This window comes from Crocuta crocuta, unplaced genomic scaffold (genome assembly GCF_008692635.1).
Source record: "Crocuta crocuta isolate KB4526 unplaced genomic scaffold, BGI_CrCroc_1.0 scaffold134, whole genome shotgun sequence".
In the NCBI taxonomy this organism is placed as follows: Eukaryota; Metazoa; Chordata; class Mammalia; order Carnivora; family Hyaenidae; genus Crocuta; species Crocuta crocuta.
Window position 1 is genome coordinate 2,784,366 of NW_027530183.1, and position 17,911 is coordinate 2,802,276.

At 37.8% G+C, this 17,911-nt stretch overlaps 1 protein-coding gene across 1 annotated transcript in view; it reads left to right on the forward strand.

Annotated features, from left to right (window-relative positions):
- Nucleotides 1-17,911, forward strand: part of SPARCL1 (SPARC like 1) — a 47,356-nt gene that overhangs the window by 19,074 nt on the left and 10,371 nt on the right. Inside the window, exons 2-6 of the mRNA XM_077765131.1 lie at nt 9,793-9,857; nt 13,928-14,104; nt 14,490-15,485; nt 16,784-16,856; nt 17,760-17,878. Coding sequence (XP_077621257.1) covers nt 9,804-9,857; nt 13,928-14,104; nt 14,490-15,485; nt 16,784-16,856; nt 17,760-17,878 — 1,419 coding nt within the window. The 5' untranslated portion in view covers nt 9,793-9,803. The remainder of the gene's footprint in view (nt 1-9,792; nt 9,858-13,927; nt 14,105-14,489; nt 15,486-16,783; nt 16,857-17,759; nt 17,879-17,911) is intronic.

Consider the following 17,911-nt stretch of genomic DNA (forward strand, 5'->3'; position numbering starts at 1 on the left):
TGCAAATGTCTTTGCTCACCTCTTAAGCCTTGCATTGAGCCAAGTAATTCAGATTCTTTAAGCGTCTGTTTCTTTATAGTTAAACATGGTCTACTTCCTTTCTTTATTGGATCAAATGAACACAGTATACAAGAAAGTATTTTATAACTGTGAAATGTTATATAAATGTAAAAAAGATATAGCTAAGTCCAACTTCATGAATTCCTGGGGCCTTGCCTCAATGTGTCCTTATAGTTAAGCCTTCCTCCCTTCTGTTTAAAAGGACAAACAATTCCTCTCCTCTCCTCTTCGAAATAAAACCTTCCACCTGTGCTTTAATATTAGACTAGCAAATATTTATCAAAGGCTTCCTGAGATTCTATCATCTCACTTCATCTTATTCATCAGTGTACAGATAGAGAATTGAGATTCAAAAAAAGCTAATTTTTTTTAATGTTTTATTTATTTTTTGAGGGAGAGAAAATGCACATGCCTGTGCATGCAAGTAAGAAAGGGGCAAAAAGAAAGGGACAAAGGATCCACAGTAGGCTCTGTGCTGACAGGCTGAGAGCAGCAAGCCCAATGTGGGGCTTGAATTCATGAACCACAAAATCATGACCTGAGCCGAAGTCAGCTGCTCAACTGACTGAGCCACCCAGTCGCCCTAAAACTAAATAATTGAACCAAGATTGTGCACATTAAGTAGTGAACCCAGAAGGCCTGTGTCAGAGCCTCTGTCTTTAATCACTGTGCAATACTGTCTTCACAGTGACTCAGGCAACTTCTGTTTTCTCCATTTCAGTTATCTATTAATTCATAACAATCCAACCAAAAACTAAATGGCTTAAAACAATCCCCTTATTTGTACATGATTCTGCAATCTGAACTGGACTCACCCTGGTGGTTCTTCTGCTGATTTTTGTCTGGAGTCATTTACATGTCTCTAAGCTGGGAGCACAGCTGGGGCCAAACCATCCCAGATAGTCTCATATCTTCCAGGGTTCTGTGTGGCCACTTATCATTCAATGGTCCAAACTGGTCTCTAGTCCCAACTTTCTTACAGCACGGTGAATGGCTTTCATAGGAAGACAAATCCCAATATGCAAGTGCTTACTAAGCCCCTGCTGGCATCATGCTTGCTAATGTCCCATTGGCCAAAACAAGTCACAAGACCAAGGCCAAAGTCACAAGGGATAAAACCCAGAAGTTGTGGTTCACTGGGGTTATTATTGTTTACCACATCTCCTCTTTCTCCCTTTATCTTCTCGTTCATTACTTATGCTTTTCCCTCAGCATAATGAGGGAAATGCTTTAATAACCATATTTAAATGCAAATAAAAATTTCCTGTGACCACATGTCCACCTTTAGCTACCATCTTACCTTCCTTTCATAGCCAACCATCTTAAATAAGTAGGCAACATTCATTGTCTTCATCTCATCACTGTCTATCCACTCCCCAGTCACTGCAGACTGGCCTACACCAATATTATTGCACCAAACCTACTCTCCCTCAACTCTTCAATAACTTCTGTATTTCCAAAGGCAATGGATAATTCACTGGCCTTATTTACTTTGACTTCTCTGTGACATTTAACACTTTCTTTTTATTATGTGACTCTCTCTCTCATCCTTTGTATCTTTAGCTTTACTCATCCTCTAATGTTACCTAATAGTCTTTACTCACCAGGGTTGTGGCTCCTGCCTTCTGCTCTACTCTCTGTCTGGTTTCGCATAGTAACAGCATCCAAAACTCTCTCTTTAGCCCCAGGCTCTATGCTTACCTCCATACCTATTTATTCAAGCATGTCTCTACTTAAATGCAATGAGTCCAAAACTAATTCATCATCTTTCTTCTAAAACCAGATCCTCCTCCCCAGGGACCTGAGTGGTCATGATCTCTGGTCTGTAAGTTCAAGGCCCATGTCAGGCTCTGTGCTGACAGCTCAGACCCTAGAGCCTGCTTTAGATTCTCTCTCTCTCTCTCTCTCTCTCTCTCTCTCTCTGTCCTTCCCCCACTCATTCTCTGTCTCTCTCTATCTCTAAAAAATAATAAACATTAAAAATAAACTATGGGGGCACCTGGGTGGCTCAGTGGGTTAAGCGTCCGACTTTGGCTCAGGTCATGATCTCACAGTTTGTGGGTTTGAGCCCCATGTCAGGCTCTCTGCTGACAGCTAGCTCAGAGCCTGGAGCCTGCTTCAGATTCTATATCTCCCTCTCTCTCTGACCTTCCCCTGCTCACACTGTCTCTCTCAGAAATAAATAAAATATTAAAAAAATTAAAAAATTAAAAAAAAAACTGTGTAGCCTTGTGCTTTGGCAGTGTCTAGTAAGCACTTAATAAATGGATAAAAGTAAATGAGTGAGGCACATTATGGCCAACTGGACATGTGTTTCTTCTTGATTCACTCAGCTGCATTAGATTTTAAAAAGTGAAGGGAATTTAACTATGGTCAAGTTAAAGAGAAATTTTTTCTCAAATTTAATTAACTATAAATATTGTTATAAAAACTAAAACAAAGGAAATTAGTCTTGAAACCCACAACAATCTGCTTTAAATGACAGTCTGCCGATTCAGATGCTAATCTCTCCTGGAAACAACCTCACAGGCATACCCAGGAATAATGTTTAATGGCATATATGGACATCCTGCAGCCTAGTCAAGTGGTCACATAAAATTAACCATCACAGACATTATCCCCATTCTAGATGGAGAATCTGAGGCTTAGAGGTTTAAGTAATTTGCCAAAGATCACATAGTTGGCAAAGCACCAAAGCACCATTCCTCTTCTACTAAAATAGTAGTTCTCAATCAGGGCAATTTTATCCTCCAGGAGATACTTGGCAATATCTGGAGACATTTTCAGTTGTCATAGCTGGTGGCAGATAGGGGACTTGCTATGATATCTAGTAGGTAGAAGTCAGGGATGCTGCTAAACATTTTACATGCATAAGAATGCTAAACATCCTACATACCACAAAGAGTTACCCACCCCAAAATGTTAACAGTGCCAAGAAAAAAAAACCCTGCACTAAACTATATTCTTTTATATGTTTACAGTTTTCAAAAACTGTATTCTACTAAACAGCATAAGCTGATCTAAAATGTAAATGATGGAGCCACATAGGGATACCTATGTGGCTCCATCAGTTAAGCCTCTGACTTTGGCTCAGGTCATGATTTCACATTTCATGGGTTTGAGCCCCACGTCGGCTCTGTGCTGACACCTCAGAGCCTGAAGCCTGCTTGGGATTCTGTGTCTCCCTCTCTCTCTCTGCCCCTCCACCACTCATGCTCCATGTCTCTCTGTCTCTGTCTCNTCTGTCTCTCTCTATCTCTAAAAAATAATAAACATTAAAAATAAACTATGGGGGCACCTGGGTGGCTCAGTGGGTTAAGCGTCCGACTTTGGCTCAGGTCATGATTTCACATTTCATGGGTTTGAGCCCCACGTCGGCTCTGTGCTGACACCTCAGAGCCTGAAGCCTGCTTGGGATTCTGTGTCTCCCTCTCTCTCTCTGCCCCTCCACCACTCATGCTCCATGTCTCTCTGTCTCTGTCTCTCTCAAAAATAAATGAACATATAAAAAAATTTTCTAATAAAATAAAATATAAATGATTACTTGCATAACTCTAGTAAATACTGATAAAATGAATAAATGTTACATTCTAAATATAGAATAAGGAAAGTGGATTTTTCAATGACTTTTTGCATTAGCGTTCACTAAGAGAATATAATATTTTAAATTGTCATCAGTAATAAAGATATGAAATAAATGCCACTTAGTTGCTTGAAGCAGTAAATACCATAATACAAAATATTTCATTTTGATACAATAAAATAATGCAATATATTTTCAGTGGGTTTAGTAATTTACAGAAAAAAGATAGCAGTTTATGGTTCATGAAATTTATAGAATTATCTTCAATTTTAGAATTATAAAATATTAGAGCTAAAAGATCAAGGTCATCTGCTTCACTGTTCACCACTTAAGAAAACTGTATCTGAGAAAGGGTAAGTTACCTACCCAAGGCCTTTTAAGGCCAGTTAAGAACAGTGTTGGAGCCAGAATTCAGCTCTTCTGACAGTTACATGCTTTATTCTTTCCAAGGTGTTTTTTAATATCCCTGAAGTGTTAGAATTTGGGGTACAGGGAGTTGCTACATATTTTTATTTAAACGTGTTCTTCATTCAGAGGCAATTGAATTTCTATGTTTTTGCCTTGTTTCAACTAAAAAAGCATTGAAAGGGACTTTTGATATCAAATAACCCAACCAAGATTCTATGAGAAGCCTTTTTTTCCCTCAACTTAGAAAAAATGTATTTGCCAGGTATGCAAAATCTTAAACCTTAAAATATTGGAACTCTTTATTTAAAAACTCAAAGTGAATTCTGAATTTTTCCCAGTACTGGCATAGAAGGTTTTTTTTGTTTTTCCTCCTTCCCTACATCTTTGTGTAAGAGGTAAAATAGAGATCTTTATTTGCGAAATTGCCGTGAAAGCACCAGAGCAGGAGCCAGGAAAGCTGGGTTCAAGCCCAGTTCCCTTCTTAACAGCCTTCCGACTTCCAGCATGTCATGTCATAGCCTTTCTAGTCCTGTTCTTCATCTCCCACATCACGGGGTTGTTGCAAAGGTCAAATAAGATAATATCCCATTTGTAAATCTGTTTGGTAAACACAAGGCACTTTGATAATATAAACTTCCAGTATTTATTACACATCATTACTAGTTCTAAATGTTTATTTCAAGATATAAATGGAACACACATGCCACTGCCAGTACTCTGAGTTTCTGAAGTTATGTACAGTCATTTTCAGAGGGGTCCATTAGAGGAATTAAATTTAAGTCTCCTAGCTGAGTTTGTCTTACTTTCATTAAACATGGAATAGATTAGTTTTTTAAGGTGATAGAAGGTTATAAGTGATTTTTTCCCTAACGCTTAATCTCCATTCTTCCAACACACTGTTCTCTAGTCTGGGTGGCCCGCCCTGTGGGGTTTGGATAGGAGGATAGGTGAAAGTGTGTTTCTATTTTTTCTAATAGGACAAGGAAGTCTGTGCTAGTACCTGTAGGCTGTTCCTTTTCTTCAGTAAAATCTTTATTTGTTAATGAAGTTAGAACAAAGACCCAAATTCCTATGTGTCCTAGAAGCAGCAGCAGCAGTCTTGAAACCCAGTGGTGTTAGTAGTATTATTAGTAGCAATAGCAGCAGCAGTAGTTAACAGTGGTAGCAGCAGCAGCAGTAGAAGTAGTAGTAGTAATAGTGTAGTAATGGGAATATAAATCAGATGAATAAATGGAAATCATCTGTTAATTAAATGGGGTAATGAAGGGAAGCCTGGGTGGCTCAGTTGGTTAAGCCTCCAACTTCGGGTGAGATCATGATCTTGAGGTTCACAAGTTCAAGACCTGCACTGGGTTCTGTGCTGATGGCTCAGAACCTAGAGCTGCTTCGGATTCTGTGTCTCCCTCCCTCTCTGCTCCTCCTCCCCTTGCTCATGTGCATGCACGCATGCTCTCTCTCTCAAAAATAAACATTAAAAAATTTAAATGGGGTTGAAATACATGCATATATTGTCACTCCCAGCTAAAATTCCCATATAATGATAGAAAAAGACAAATAATAATATAAACTCATAATAACAAAGAAAAAAGAGAAGGTGACAAGATAAAAGATATCAGCAAATTTTTAGAAGGTAGCAAGCAGTTGGAAAAATAGAGAAAGCTTAAACCTAAGGATTTTCAAAGAAGAGTGTCATAGACAAAGAAGTCAGTTCACACTGCAAAACCCAGAAAAGTTTCAAGAGTTGGAGGTACCAGGTAATTTGCAAGTTGAGGCAAGGAGAGAGGCCTTAGGAGGATTGGTGGAAAGCCTGTCAGATCTTTCCTCCTGCATGCATTGCCAGAGGACTCCCCATTTCACCCCTACCAGAACAGAGAAGATTGTTCTCTGATCCTGGGCTCTAAATAGGCATCATGGTGCCATACAGAATCTGGGGAGTGAGAGTCAGTATATTGTACCAAAAGCCCTCAATCCCTCCACTCCTCCATCTCACAGAAAGTGGCAACCAGGCTTTTATCCAATCCCTGGGGTGGGATATATGGAGATATTTTCTAGAAAAAAAAAATCTACCCAAGAACAAAAATCTGACAATGACATTTAGGGCACCAAATCAAAAGTGTTAGGTTCCTATTTTAACCCCTCCATGATAGCTCTCCAAGGTGTCAAGCCCTGCCCATGAATGAAATGTCTAACTGCCTCTTTAGTGACTCGCTACTAAATATTACCATACATCCAAAGGCACTGGATGGTTGAGAAAAGCTTCAACATAAAAATCAAAGACCAAAGTAAGCCAGAAAAACTGAGATAATATGGAAACAGAAAATGCAGGGCTCAAAGGAAATTTTTTTAAATATTTAATTAATATCCCCCCCAAAATAAGAGTGTATATCACACTAATGAAGAAAGGAGATAAAATTAAAAAGGGGAACATCAGGAAATAAGAAATGAAAAGTGCGTGAGTGAAATGTTTAAAAAATAGTAGAGATAAAAGATAAAATTAAGGAAGTTTCCAAAAATAATATAAACGAGATGGAAAAAAGAAGCAAAAACTGTAAGTAAATTAGAGAACAAACTCCTAAATTCTGAAACTTTACTATTATGAATTCCACAAAGAAAATACAAAAAACTAGAGGGACAAGAATTATCAAAGAATTACATGTAAAAATCTCTCAGAACTGAAATGTATGAACTTCCAAATTCAATGGGACTAATGTGTGCTTAAAGTAAATTAAAAAGGATCCAGACTAAGGCAGAGATTGTAATATTTTAGAATACTTGGGATAAATATTAAAACTTAGGACAAAAACTTAAAAGCTTACAGAAAGAAAGAAAAAAACTATTCTTATTCAAAAAATGGGGGACACTGACACTGGTATTCTTACCAGCAACACCAGAAATTAAAGAATATGAAACATGTTTTAAAATTCTGAGAAAAAAAAATCTTGGATCTAGGGGCGCCTGGGTGGCTCAGTCCGTTAAGCGTCTGACTTTGGCTCCTATCATGGGTTCACGGTTTGTGAATACAAGCCACGCATGGAGCTCTCTGCTCTCAGCAGCAGAGCCCACTCTGGAAACTCTGTTCCCCTCTCTCTCTCCACCTCTACCCTGCTCTCACTCTCTGTCTCTCTCTCTCTCAAAAATAAACAAACATTAAAATAATTTTTTATCTAAAATTCTATATCCAGCCAAACTATCTATCAAGTGAAGGATAAGATACTCATGTTTTCTTGATATACAGAGTCTCAAAACTTTTGTCTCTTATATACTGTTTCTCAGGAAGCTTCTGGAGGATGTGTTCCATGAAAATTAGGGAGAATACCAAGAAAAAAAATATGGGATCCAAGAAGCGAGAGCTCAAACACAAGAAAAGAGCAAGGGGGATTCCCAGGGTGGTGGTAACTGGAGATCCCAGGAGGAAGACAGGATAGCTGCGGGGGGAGGGCTTCTGTCAAATGGAGCAAGAGAGCCAACACCAAGAGGAAAATGGGGTCCTCGATGGGTTTGCTGTTGTCATTCTGTTGTTGTTGTTGTTAGCGTATTAAAAGGAACTTTTAAATTCTGGGGGAAATTTTGGGAAGAATAAATGTACATGGAAAAGAACGTTAATAGAAGAGGCAGTTTCTAGGGCCAGACAAAACAAAATATTGTTCAAGAAATAAATGTAAGTATGATTCAACACAGGAAATTATAGATTGGCTCAGCTATGAAGAATATGCACATTGTCATAAATGTTAAATAGATGATTTAAATAACAATTGTGATATAATTATTTTAGGAAGGGAGCATTAGTGTGTGTGTGTGTTGTATGTGTGTGTTGTGTGTGAAATGATTGTTACAGTATTAAATCATAGAATAATGTTTAGCATTAATATATTGTTTAAAAATACATATTTATTTTAAATATCCATTTAAGTATTTGTTTAGAAATATAGACATAACTTGGGGCGCCTGGGTGGCTTAGTCGGTTGAGCGTCCGACTTTCGCTTAGGTCATGGTCTCGCGGTTCGTGGGTTCGAGCCCCGCGTCGGGCTCTGTGCTGACTGCCAGCTCAGAGCCTGGAGCCTGTTTCAGTCTGTGACTCCCTCTCTCTCTGATCCTCCCCTGCTCACGCTGTCTCTCTCTCTCCTAGAAATAAATAAAACATTTAAAAAAAATAAAAAAAAAAGAAATATAGACATAACTAGCAGAACTGCTCACTTTCTTCTATAAATGTCAAAATATTTTTTAAAGCTCTATGGATACATTTATGTATAAAAACTATGATTGCAAAAAATGATTTAAGAGAGTCATCTGCTGTTTCTAGGAGATCCAGAGACTCTCTTTTAAAGACTGAAATCTCTGTTCCCAGTCCCAGTGGGAGCGGGATCACTAGGCTTAGAGAACCTCTGCAGGGAAACGCGTACAGCTCACGCCTTCCCCTGGAGGCCAGTTTACGTAGCCTCTTTGAGCATCGCTTGCTTCATCTCTAAACTGAAAAAGTTCATTTGGAACAAACTCAAATTCAAGGCAAATAACACAAGTTAAACAGACCAGGTACAAATGGCAACATCCCTTACAGACGACAGTCTCTACTCAGATCCAGCCAGCTTTGTCACGAAGGCCTGTCGTTGCTAAAAGGCTTAGTGGTTCAAGACAAACCGCAAATCTGAGTTTTTGCATGAAACCTCTGAATTTTAAAATGCTAGTTTAAAATATAGCGCAGGGCGCCTGGGTGGCTCAGTCGGTTAAGCGTCCAACTTCAGTTCAGGTCATGATCTCACGGTTCGTGGGTTGAAGCACCACGTCCGGCTCTGTGCTGACCGCTAGCTCAGAGCCTGGAGCCTGCTTCAGATTCTGTGTCTCCCTCTCTCTCTGTCCCTCCCCTGCTCACACTCTGTCTCTGTCTCAAAAATAAATAAACACTGAGAAAATAAAATAAAATAAAATACACAGTGCTTTGGAGTGCTTCAGTGGCTCAGTCAGGTAAGTGTCCAACTGTTGCTTTCGGCTCAGGTCATAATCTCACAGCTTGTGCATTCGAGCCCCACATCGGGCTCTGTGCTAACAGCATGGAGCCTGGTTGGGATTCTCTGTCTCCCTCTGTCTCTGCTCCTTCCCTGCTCACTCTCTTTCCTCTCTCAAAATAAATAAACTTTAAAAAAGATTGTTTAATAATAGAATAAAATAAAATAAAATAAAATAAAAAATACACAGTGCCTGCCAAACCAAACCCATCTGCAGGCCACCACCAACCCACAGATTGGTGGATTGAGACCTCTAAATTAGTTGAACATTGGTGACCACTTCAGGCAATACCATTTCTCATTCCTAAAACTCTGCATTGAATGTATGGGTTTCTCCACCACCAAAGAGGCAGGCTGTTTTATCCCAACCTGACATACTATATTACTTCACTTTGTCACTTTTATCTTTACTGTAAACATTCACAGATCTTAAGACCTAAATCTGAATAGCATCTTTATTCAAGGAAACACAGTGAAAAACAGAGGTAGGTTCTGCCAAACACAGCTGGGCCAAAAAATCAAGGCGTCATTCTCACAGACACAATTGGATAAAAACTGTCATTAAATCCGTCTTTCCAGACATGTTAGTTCACATGTCTGTAAAGGCATTACTGTAAAGACAGTAATCGCCTTTAAATACAAAGCTCAGTATCAAGCTCATTGTTTGCTAAGAAGATTATCTTTTAATTTTTCACGAGGAAACTTTTAGCCACCACTGCTAATTATCTTCTTGCTTCACAGGCCTAGAAAGCATGAAGACTGTACTTTTTCTCCTATACATTTTGGGAACGGCAGCTGCAATACCGGTAAATATCCGTTTTACTGTTATTACATCTCTCCTTCCTAACATTTAATTTAGAAATGCTCCATTTAAAAGAAAATGTGTTTATGGGGCACCTGGGTGGCTCAGTGGGTTAAACGTCCAACTTCCACTCAGGTCATGATCTCACAGTTCGTGGGTTTGAGCCCCGCGTTGGGCTCTGTGCTGACAGCCAGCTCAGAGCCTGGAGCCTGTCTTCGGATTCTGTGTCTCCCTCTCTCTCTGACCCTCCCCTGCTGATGCTGTCTCTATCTCTCTCTCAAAAATAAATAAAACATTAAAAATTTAAAAAAAGAAATGTGTTTATATAGTGATTTGAAATACTCTTTTTTATTTTAATATTATTTATTCCCAAGCAGGGAATGAATGACTCGAAATATTGAAATAAAATACTTTCTAAAAGAATGCTTATTTCAGAACTACCAGATTCTACAAGATACAATAAATATAAATCTGAAAATGCTGACTATCAGTTATTAGAAAGGGGATCTGCCAGGACCCAAATGCCAAAGAGAATATGAAGAAATAAATTTTCCTATGGAAGTTTATCACTTAGTATCACAAACTTAAGAAATTAGTATGAGAAGTCTTGGGGAATGCACACTCCATACTCTTTAGCAGAATTTTCTTCAAGATTAAATATATACTGGCTGATTAATTCTGAGTCTGTAATAAAACAAGAACCAGTGGGTTAGGGCCGGGAAATCGTATGGTAATCATAAACTAGCTCCTAACTCATCCTTGGGCGTGACTAGGGAGGGAGTACTTTCCTAGCAAAAATGCTGATAATAGACAGAACTAGAACATTCTTTTCTTCACGATCAGACATCCTGGCCCCCACCATTCACACAGCAATAAATCAGCCACACACAAGTCAGAATCATCTGAGACCATGTCAGAAGCCTTAAAATAACCTGAAGGTTATTGTTGTCGTTGTTAATGGACCCATGACTTGGAGGATCATTTAGATGTCTCCCAAATGATCCATGTCATCCATAATCAAGCTAAAGGATTTGTGCCATTTTTTTTCTTTTTTTGCCAAAAGGAGGAATCAATCTCCTTTAAATAGACAAAGTAATTTTTCTCTTCCCTTCTCTTCTATGTCTAAGATTCTGTCCTTGCTTTTTGGATATCTAGGAACTAACATTTGGTTGACAAATGTGTCCGCAAACACAAACATCATGTCACTCAGACCAAGCATTTCTTAGAAAATGGAATTTATGACCACTCCTAGGAATTGTGCTTTAGTAGCTGGAGCTTATCCAGCTGAAATTATACATTGTCCTCTGCAATTACAGAAGTGGGATAAATTATGTTCAGCACAGAAAGAAGCTCCCACAGACCCATTGTTTTCTCGTAAAAAATGTGTTTTGCCCTTGCGGCTGTTGCCCACTATGTAAACAGGCATCAGAAGTGTTTTTGAACCAAATGTTTGAATAACACATCTACATATAGACACATTTTAGATGTTTTCTTTTTAGGACAATATGTTATGTACATCTAGCCAAACACTAAGAAGCTAAATATCTTCTCATAGGGTTTACCTCTTACAAATCTTATATCATTTCCCCCAACTGCCTGAATTCTACAGAAGTAAGTGGATTCTGTGTGGTTCAGAGATTCCACATTTCCAGAGAATATGGTGTTACAGATGTGGGAATAATAGTAAAGCAGAATTTAATTTCAGAAAATTTCTGAAAGAAAATAAGCTGCCATCCTTCTTCTGCATTTCTTTAAGCTTGGTGAAGGAGAGCAGAAGAAGAAGGGTGCAGAGGGGGAGCAGTTCTCCACTAATAAGCTGAAAATCTCCTCCATCCCTTGCCTTCCATGATGCCCTGCTGGCAATCTGCCAAACTGGCCACCATTCTCTCTCCTTTCCCCCTTAAAATTTGGAAATTTTTTCAAATGTCATTACTCCTTTCAGTTGGAAAGGTGATAAGAAGCAGGAGAACAAACCACATCTAAAATGAATCCTGAACTCCATGTCTTTACTTATATTACACAATTGGTACAACAGAATGTGCTAATAAAGACAAATGAGTGCAAATAAAACCTGATTTTGTACTTACACCTCTATCTGCCTGACATCTGAGTGTCCATAGCATCTTTCTAATAAGGATTTGTGGTGAATACCTGCTTACAGTATCAGACAGCTCATAATTTACCACTGTATGATATTACTGCTAGCAATAGTCATTTTCACTTGGATAACTTTATAATTTCCAAACTACTAATATACATAAACTTATCTTGATATCTCTGCTCACTTCACCTTGACAGATGACAGGGCGGGATTCACAGTTTGTCAAATGACAGATAGATAGTTAATAGCAGAGTCAAGACTTGAAGGAAGGTCTTTAATCTCTAAGTCAGTTGTTAAACTTTTCCATCATGTGTCACTGCCAGCTCTTCATCTATGCCTTCAGTCTTGCTAGAAATAGAGCCATCCTTCCAGCTGAAATAATACTTCATTGCTTTTTTTCCCTACTAGACTTGGTGTACTATTTCACACAGTTTTTGAACTGGTTCTGTGTTAAATTATTTATTATAAGATTTCTTGATGAATATAAGGCCGCTAATGTTAAGAAAATAAATCAATATTGAGTAAAGGTTTATATCTTTTCTGCTAATTATCAGTGAATACTTAAAAGTTAACTTAAGAAAATGTACAATGTTAAATAACTTATCAAACTCAACATCCCTCCCAAAAAAGTAATCCAGTTAAGAAATGGGCAGAAAACATGAATAGACATTTTCCAAAGAAGACATCTAGATGACTCAACATCAAAAGATGCTCATGAAAAAATGCTCAACATCATTCATCATTAGGGAAATACAAATCAAAACTATGATGAGATACCACCTCACATCTGTCAGAATGGCTAACACGAACAACACAAGAAACAACAAGTGTTGGCGAGGATGTGGAGAAAGAGGAATCCTCTTGCACTGTTGGTAGGAATGGAAACTGGTAAAGTCACTATGAAAAATAATGTGGAGGTTCATAAAAAATTTAAAAATAGAACTACTCTATGATCCAGCAACTGCACTACTAAGTATTTACCCAAAAGATACAAAAAAGACTGATTCAAAGGGGCACATGCACCCCAGAGTTCATAGCAACATTATCAATAATAGCCAAACAATGGAAAGAGCTCAAATGTCCATAGACTGATGAATGGATAAAGAAGATGTGTCATACACACACACACACACACACACACACACACACACACACACACACACACCATGGAATATTACTCAGCCATCAAAAAGAATGAAATCTTGGCATTTGCAACAACATGCATGGAGCTACAGTGTATTGTGCTAAGCGAAATATATCAGTCAGAGAAAGGCAAATACCATATGATTTAACTCACATGTGGAATTTAAGAAACAAAACAGACAAACATATGTGAAGGGAGAAAAAAAGAGAGAAAGAAACAAACCATAAGATACTCCTAACTATAGAGAAAAAACTAGATAATTGCTAGAGGTAGATGTGTAGGGGTGGGCTAGACAGGCGATGGATATTGAGGAGGGCACTTGTTTATGATGAACAATGGGTGTTGTACGTAAGTGATGAATCACCAAATTCTACTTCTGAAATGAATATTGTACTATATGTTAACTAACTAGAATTTAAATAAAAATTTAAAAAGAAAATATACGACATTATATCTTTGGTTAATTTAATTTGACTTTGACTTCTTGCTAACAGCTCTCAAAATTATATAGCATGTTTTTTAAGTTTGAAAACCACAGAAAATAATTCCAAACCTCAAAGGTGACTATTATTGAAATAACTTTTGCTCTGTTTTCACTCAGTCTCTGCATGTATAACTTTTTCTTAAATATGTTTGGGAGTCTGTTTTTACTTAACAATTATAATCTAGCCATTTGCTCGTATTATTAAAAATTTTAGAGACTAACTTTTAATTGATGTTATGTATGAACATATTGCTACTAATAATGATGACAATAAAAGGGTAACTAGGAATTTTAAACATCAACATCTAGACAAGAATAACATAAGCCAATTTCTAATTTTTTCAGACAAATGCAAGGTTCCTCTCTGATCATCCCAAACCAACGGCTGATTCCTTGAGTTCCATCCAACAGGCTGAAATGTTAGTAACACCGAACAACACTGCAATCCCTATGTTAAGGGTGGAAGATGCAGAAAATGAAAAGGAAATTGCAGTGCCTGTAGAAGACCATCCCAACCATAAGGTAAAAATAACATGGTTATGTGATTATAATTTTTAAATTTTCCAAAGGTCTCAACTTCAAAGCATAATTAAAGACATTACATCATTCTCAGCCTAATTTTTAAAAGATGATGATCATATCAGTGATTTCCAATCATCAAAAGAACTGTAAGAATTAATGAGTTTTATGCCTTTGGCCAAGGTGCTATATAATTTCATATCACAAAATTCAAATTCAGGTTATAAACTTGCAGCTATAGAATGTGAAGAACATTGTATATGAGTTTATCTAATATTATGCGAAGAAAAAGAATAATGAAAACTAAATGTTAACTTATGAATTATAAATATGATGTAGATATTCCATTACCAGTTGTTTCAGGAGTAAACTTTTTTTTTCTTTTAAGTCTGAAAAATCTTCAGGACTAAAGCCAAAGGAGGAAAACCAGGACCAGTCAGCAGATGAGGACCAGAGTTACAGCCAAGAGCTCGGATTACAGGATGAAGAGGAGAGTGAAAGTGACTTAAGTGAGAATCTGGAGTATATACCATCTGAAGGTACACTGGACCTAAAAGAAGACATGAATAAGCCTCAAAAGAAAAAACTCCCAGAGAACATTGATTTCCTTGCTCCTAATATTAGTTCCATTGTAGATACTAACCAACAAGAAAGCATCACAAAAACAGAAAAAAACCAAGAACAACCAATAAATGATTTACATCCTCAGTTCAACAGGAGCAACAAACATGGTCAAGATGTAAGTGATCAAGGAAACCAAGAGCAGGATCCAAAGATCACCAATGGAGAAGAGGAAGGGGAAGAAGAGCCAGGTGAAGTCAGTACCCACAACAATAATGAAGAAAGGGAGAGAGAATTTCCCAAGGAATATTCTAACAGCAAGGAGGATGAAAATAGTACCCAATCTGATGACATTCTGGAAGAGTCCAGTCAACCAACTCAAGTAAGCAAAATGCAGAAAGATGAATTTGAGCAGGGTAACCAAGAACAAGAAGAGGATAGTTCCAATGCAGAAATGGAAGAGGAAAGTGCATCAAAAATTAATAAACACAACCAAGATGGTGAATGGCAGAGCCAAGAAGAAAAATCTGAAGTTATCAGCAACCATGAGGAGATGGATAAAAAGACTGTTTCTGAGGCTTTGCTCGTGAAGCCTACTGATGAGGGTAACACCATGCCCAGAAATCATGGAGCTAATGATGATGGTGATGATCCCAGACATGATGCAACTGATGACTACGAATTTATCCCAAGTGAGGCCTTCTTGGAGGCTGAAAGATCTCAGTCCATTTTCTATCACCCCAAATATGAAGAGGAAAGAGAAAGAGAAAGAGCACATGAAAATGGGAATGTAGATGCCAGTGAACCCAGAGAATACCAAGGGGTGAGATTCTTTACAATGATGCTTGACTGATAGAGCAGTTAGCTTTATAAAGAAATAGCCATGACCTTTCTCTATGCTCTCACAGTCTCCTGTGCCTATCTGTATCAGCACATTACTAAAATATATTACAATTATTTCTTTTCCTCTGCATCTCCATCATTAGGCTGAAAGTGCCTATTTTATTTGGGTTCCCTAGAAACAGATCCTGGATTTTAGTAGTTTATTTGAGAAGTTCAGGGAACAAAGAGTAGTGAAACATGATATCAGGGAGGAAAGGAAGCTAATCAAAGGTATATTATTAAGGCCATATAAAGCACATTCCTCCGTATTACCCCATTTGGAAAGTGAGGGAGCTGGATCATTTATACAAACTGAGAATTGCTGGAAGTGTTAATTCCCCAGTGCTTTCAGTCTGTCCTTTGAGCAGGCCAAATAGATTGTCATGGTTTTCTAGGAACAAAGATGCAGATACAGGCAGTTGAAAGTGCCTGGAGCTAACTACAATGATAAATTTTGACAGATATGAGGGATGGGAAACACTAGCAACTACTATTTGAATGTCTTAAAAGTAGATGTCATGTAATAGTCAAGTTAAATCACCAATGTATAGCAAAATGCCTCTAACATAAGATGAGGAGTGTTTGTTCAGTTAGCTATAAAGATTAAGAATAAAGACTTCAGCTACAACTTTATTAAGTAAATGCACAGCAAAATGATAATCAGGAAACTGCAACAGAGTAGGAGTAGGGAAGAAGCATATTGTCATTGGTTGTTTAATAATTTGGAGCTTTCAGGCAAAACCCCAGCAGCCACCAACTGGGAGAACTTGACACAGCTTTTAGTGGCCAAGGTCAATAGTAACTTTGATTACTGAAAACTCTGCTGCCATTTTAAGATAGGAGTTTCATTACACTTTAGACACCTGGTAAGAAACCTTTATAAACAGCTCCATAGAGATTACTTTTGTAATTATGTCTTAACTATAGAATCATATGATAATACTATATTTCTACCATTCCAAAACCCAAAGGGGAGGTCCCAGCTTTGCTCCTGATGTTATTTCCAACTTTTATTGAGTAATCCCCAGAGATACAACACTGAATGCAGTTGATGAAGATACAAATGGCCCCTGTTCTCAAAGGGTTGCTGTCTATTTCCACAGTTGTGGCTGGTGTCTTTTTGAGATCTAAAATGATTTAGGTATGAAAAGCTTTGTGGAGGTATGCACAGTAGAAATATAAATTATGTAATGGCTTTCCTTTAAATGGACTTCAGCTTCTGCTCTTATTGTTATAAAGGCCAAGAAAGCAGAGAGCCTACCAAATGAAGGTGAAAGTTCATATGAAGACAACAAAATGGTGCATGGTACTGGTGAGTCCAGGCTAAGCAAGCTGCTTGTGACTGTATCAAGGAAGAAGTGGAATGGCCACATTAAGCTATCCCCATTCCATCATTTGTCACTGCTTCACAGAATTTTTCTTCTCTCACATCCTCCCCAAGGAAATACTCTCATAAATTGTTGACATTCTCTTGCATACATTCAATATACAAGTATGGGCAAATGTGTTTACAAACTCAAGTCTTGTTGCAATATTAGTATGAAAGCTAGAATTCTTTTTTCCTAACTCCTTTGCTTCTAAGAATTCATTCTACTTCATTTTTTCTCTCTAGTGTTTTATTTATTTTTAAGAGAGAGAGCATGAGTTGGGGAGGGGCAGGGAGAGAGAGGGACAGAAGATCTAAAGTGGGCTCTGTGCTGACAGCAGCAAGCCTGATGCAGGGCTTGAACTCACAAACTGCAAGACCACAACCTGAGCCAAAGTCAGACACCCAATCAACTGAGCCACCCAGGTGCCCCTACTTTATTTTTCTCAAGTCCATAACTTACTAGTGAATTTATATCCCATATTTAATTCAGACCTAATTCCCAATAGTATACCCCAATCACAAACATTTTAAATTTCAACACAATAAAATTTTCATGGTACAAACTTAAATTATAGACTTCAGACTCTGACCATTGTAGGCAGGACAAGAACTGTTTGCTCTTTTCATATTTCCAATTCAAACTGCATAGAAAAGCTAGACTACTGTGTAACACAATTTGATGCTAGAGGGTCCCTTCTGAACATTAACATGTCCATTAAAATGGTTTCTAATATTTTCCCAAATTTTCTCTAATTAATGAAAATAGAGCTCATTGTCTGGATAAATTTGAGGTTACATACTCAGTTTAGCTTTGCTCATGCTTCCTGTCCAATTTTTTTCTGTTAGATTCTTGCATGAACTTCCAGTGTAAAAGAGGACACATCTGTAAAGCTGACCAACAGGGAAAACCCCACTGTGTTTGCCAAGATTCAGTGACTTGTCCTCCTACAAAACTCCTTGACCAAGTAAGTATTCTACAAAATAGTCTCTAAGGGGCC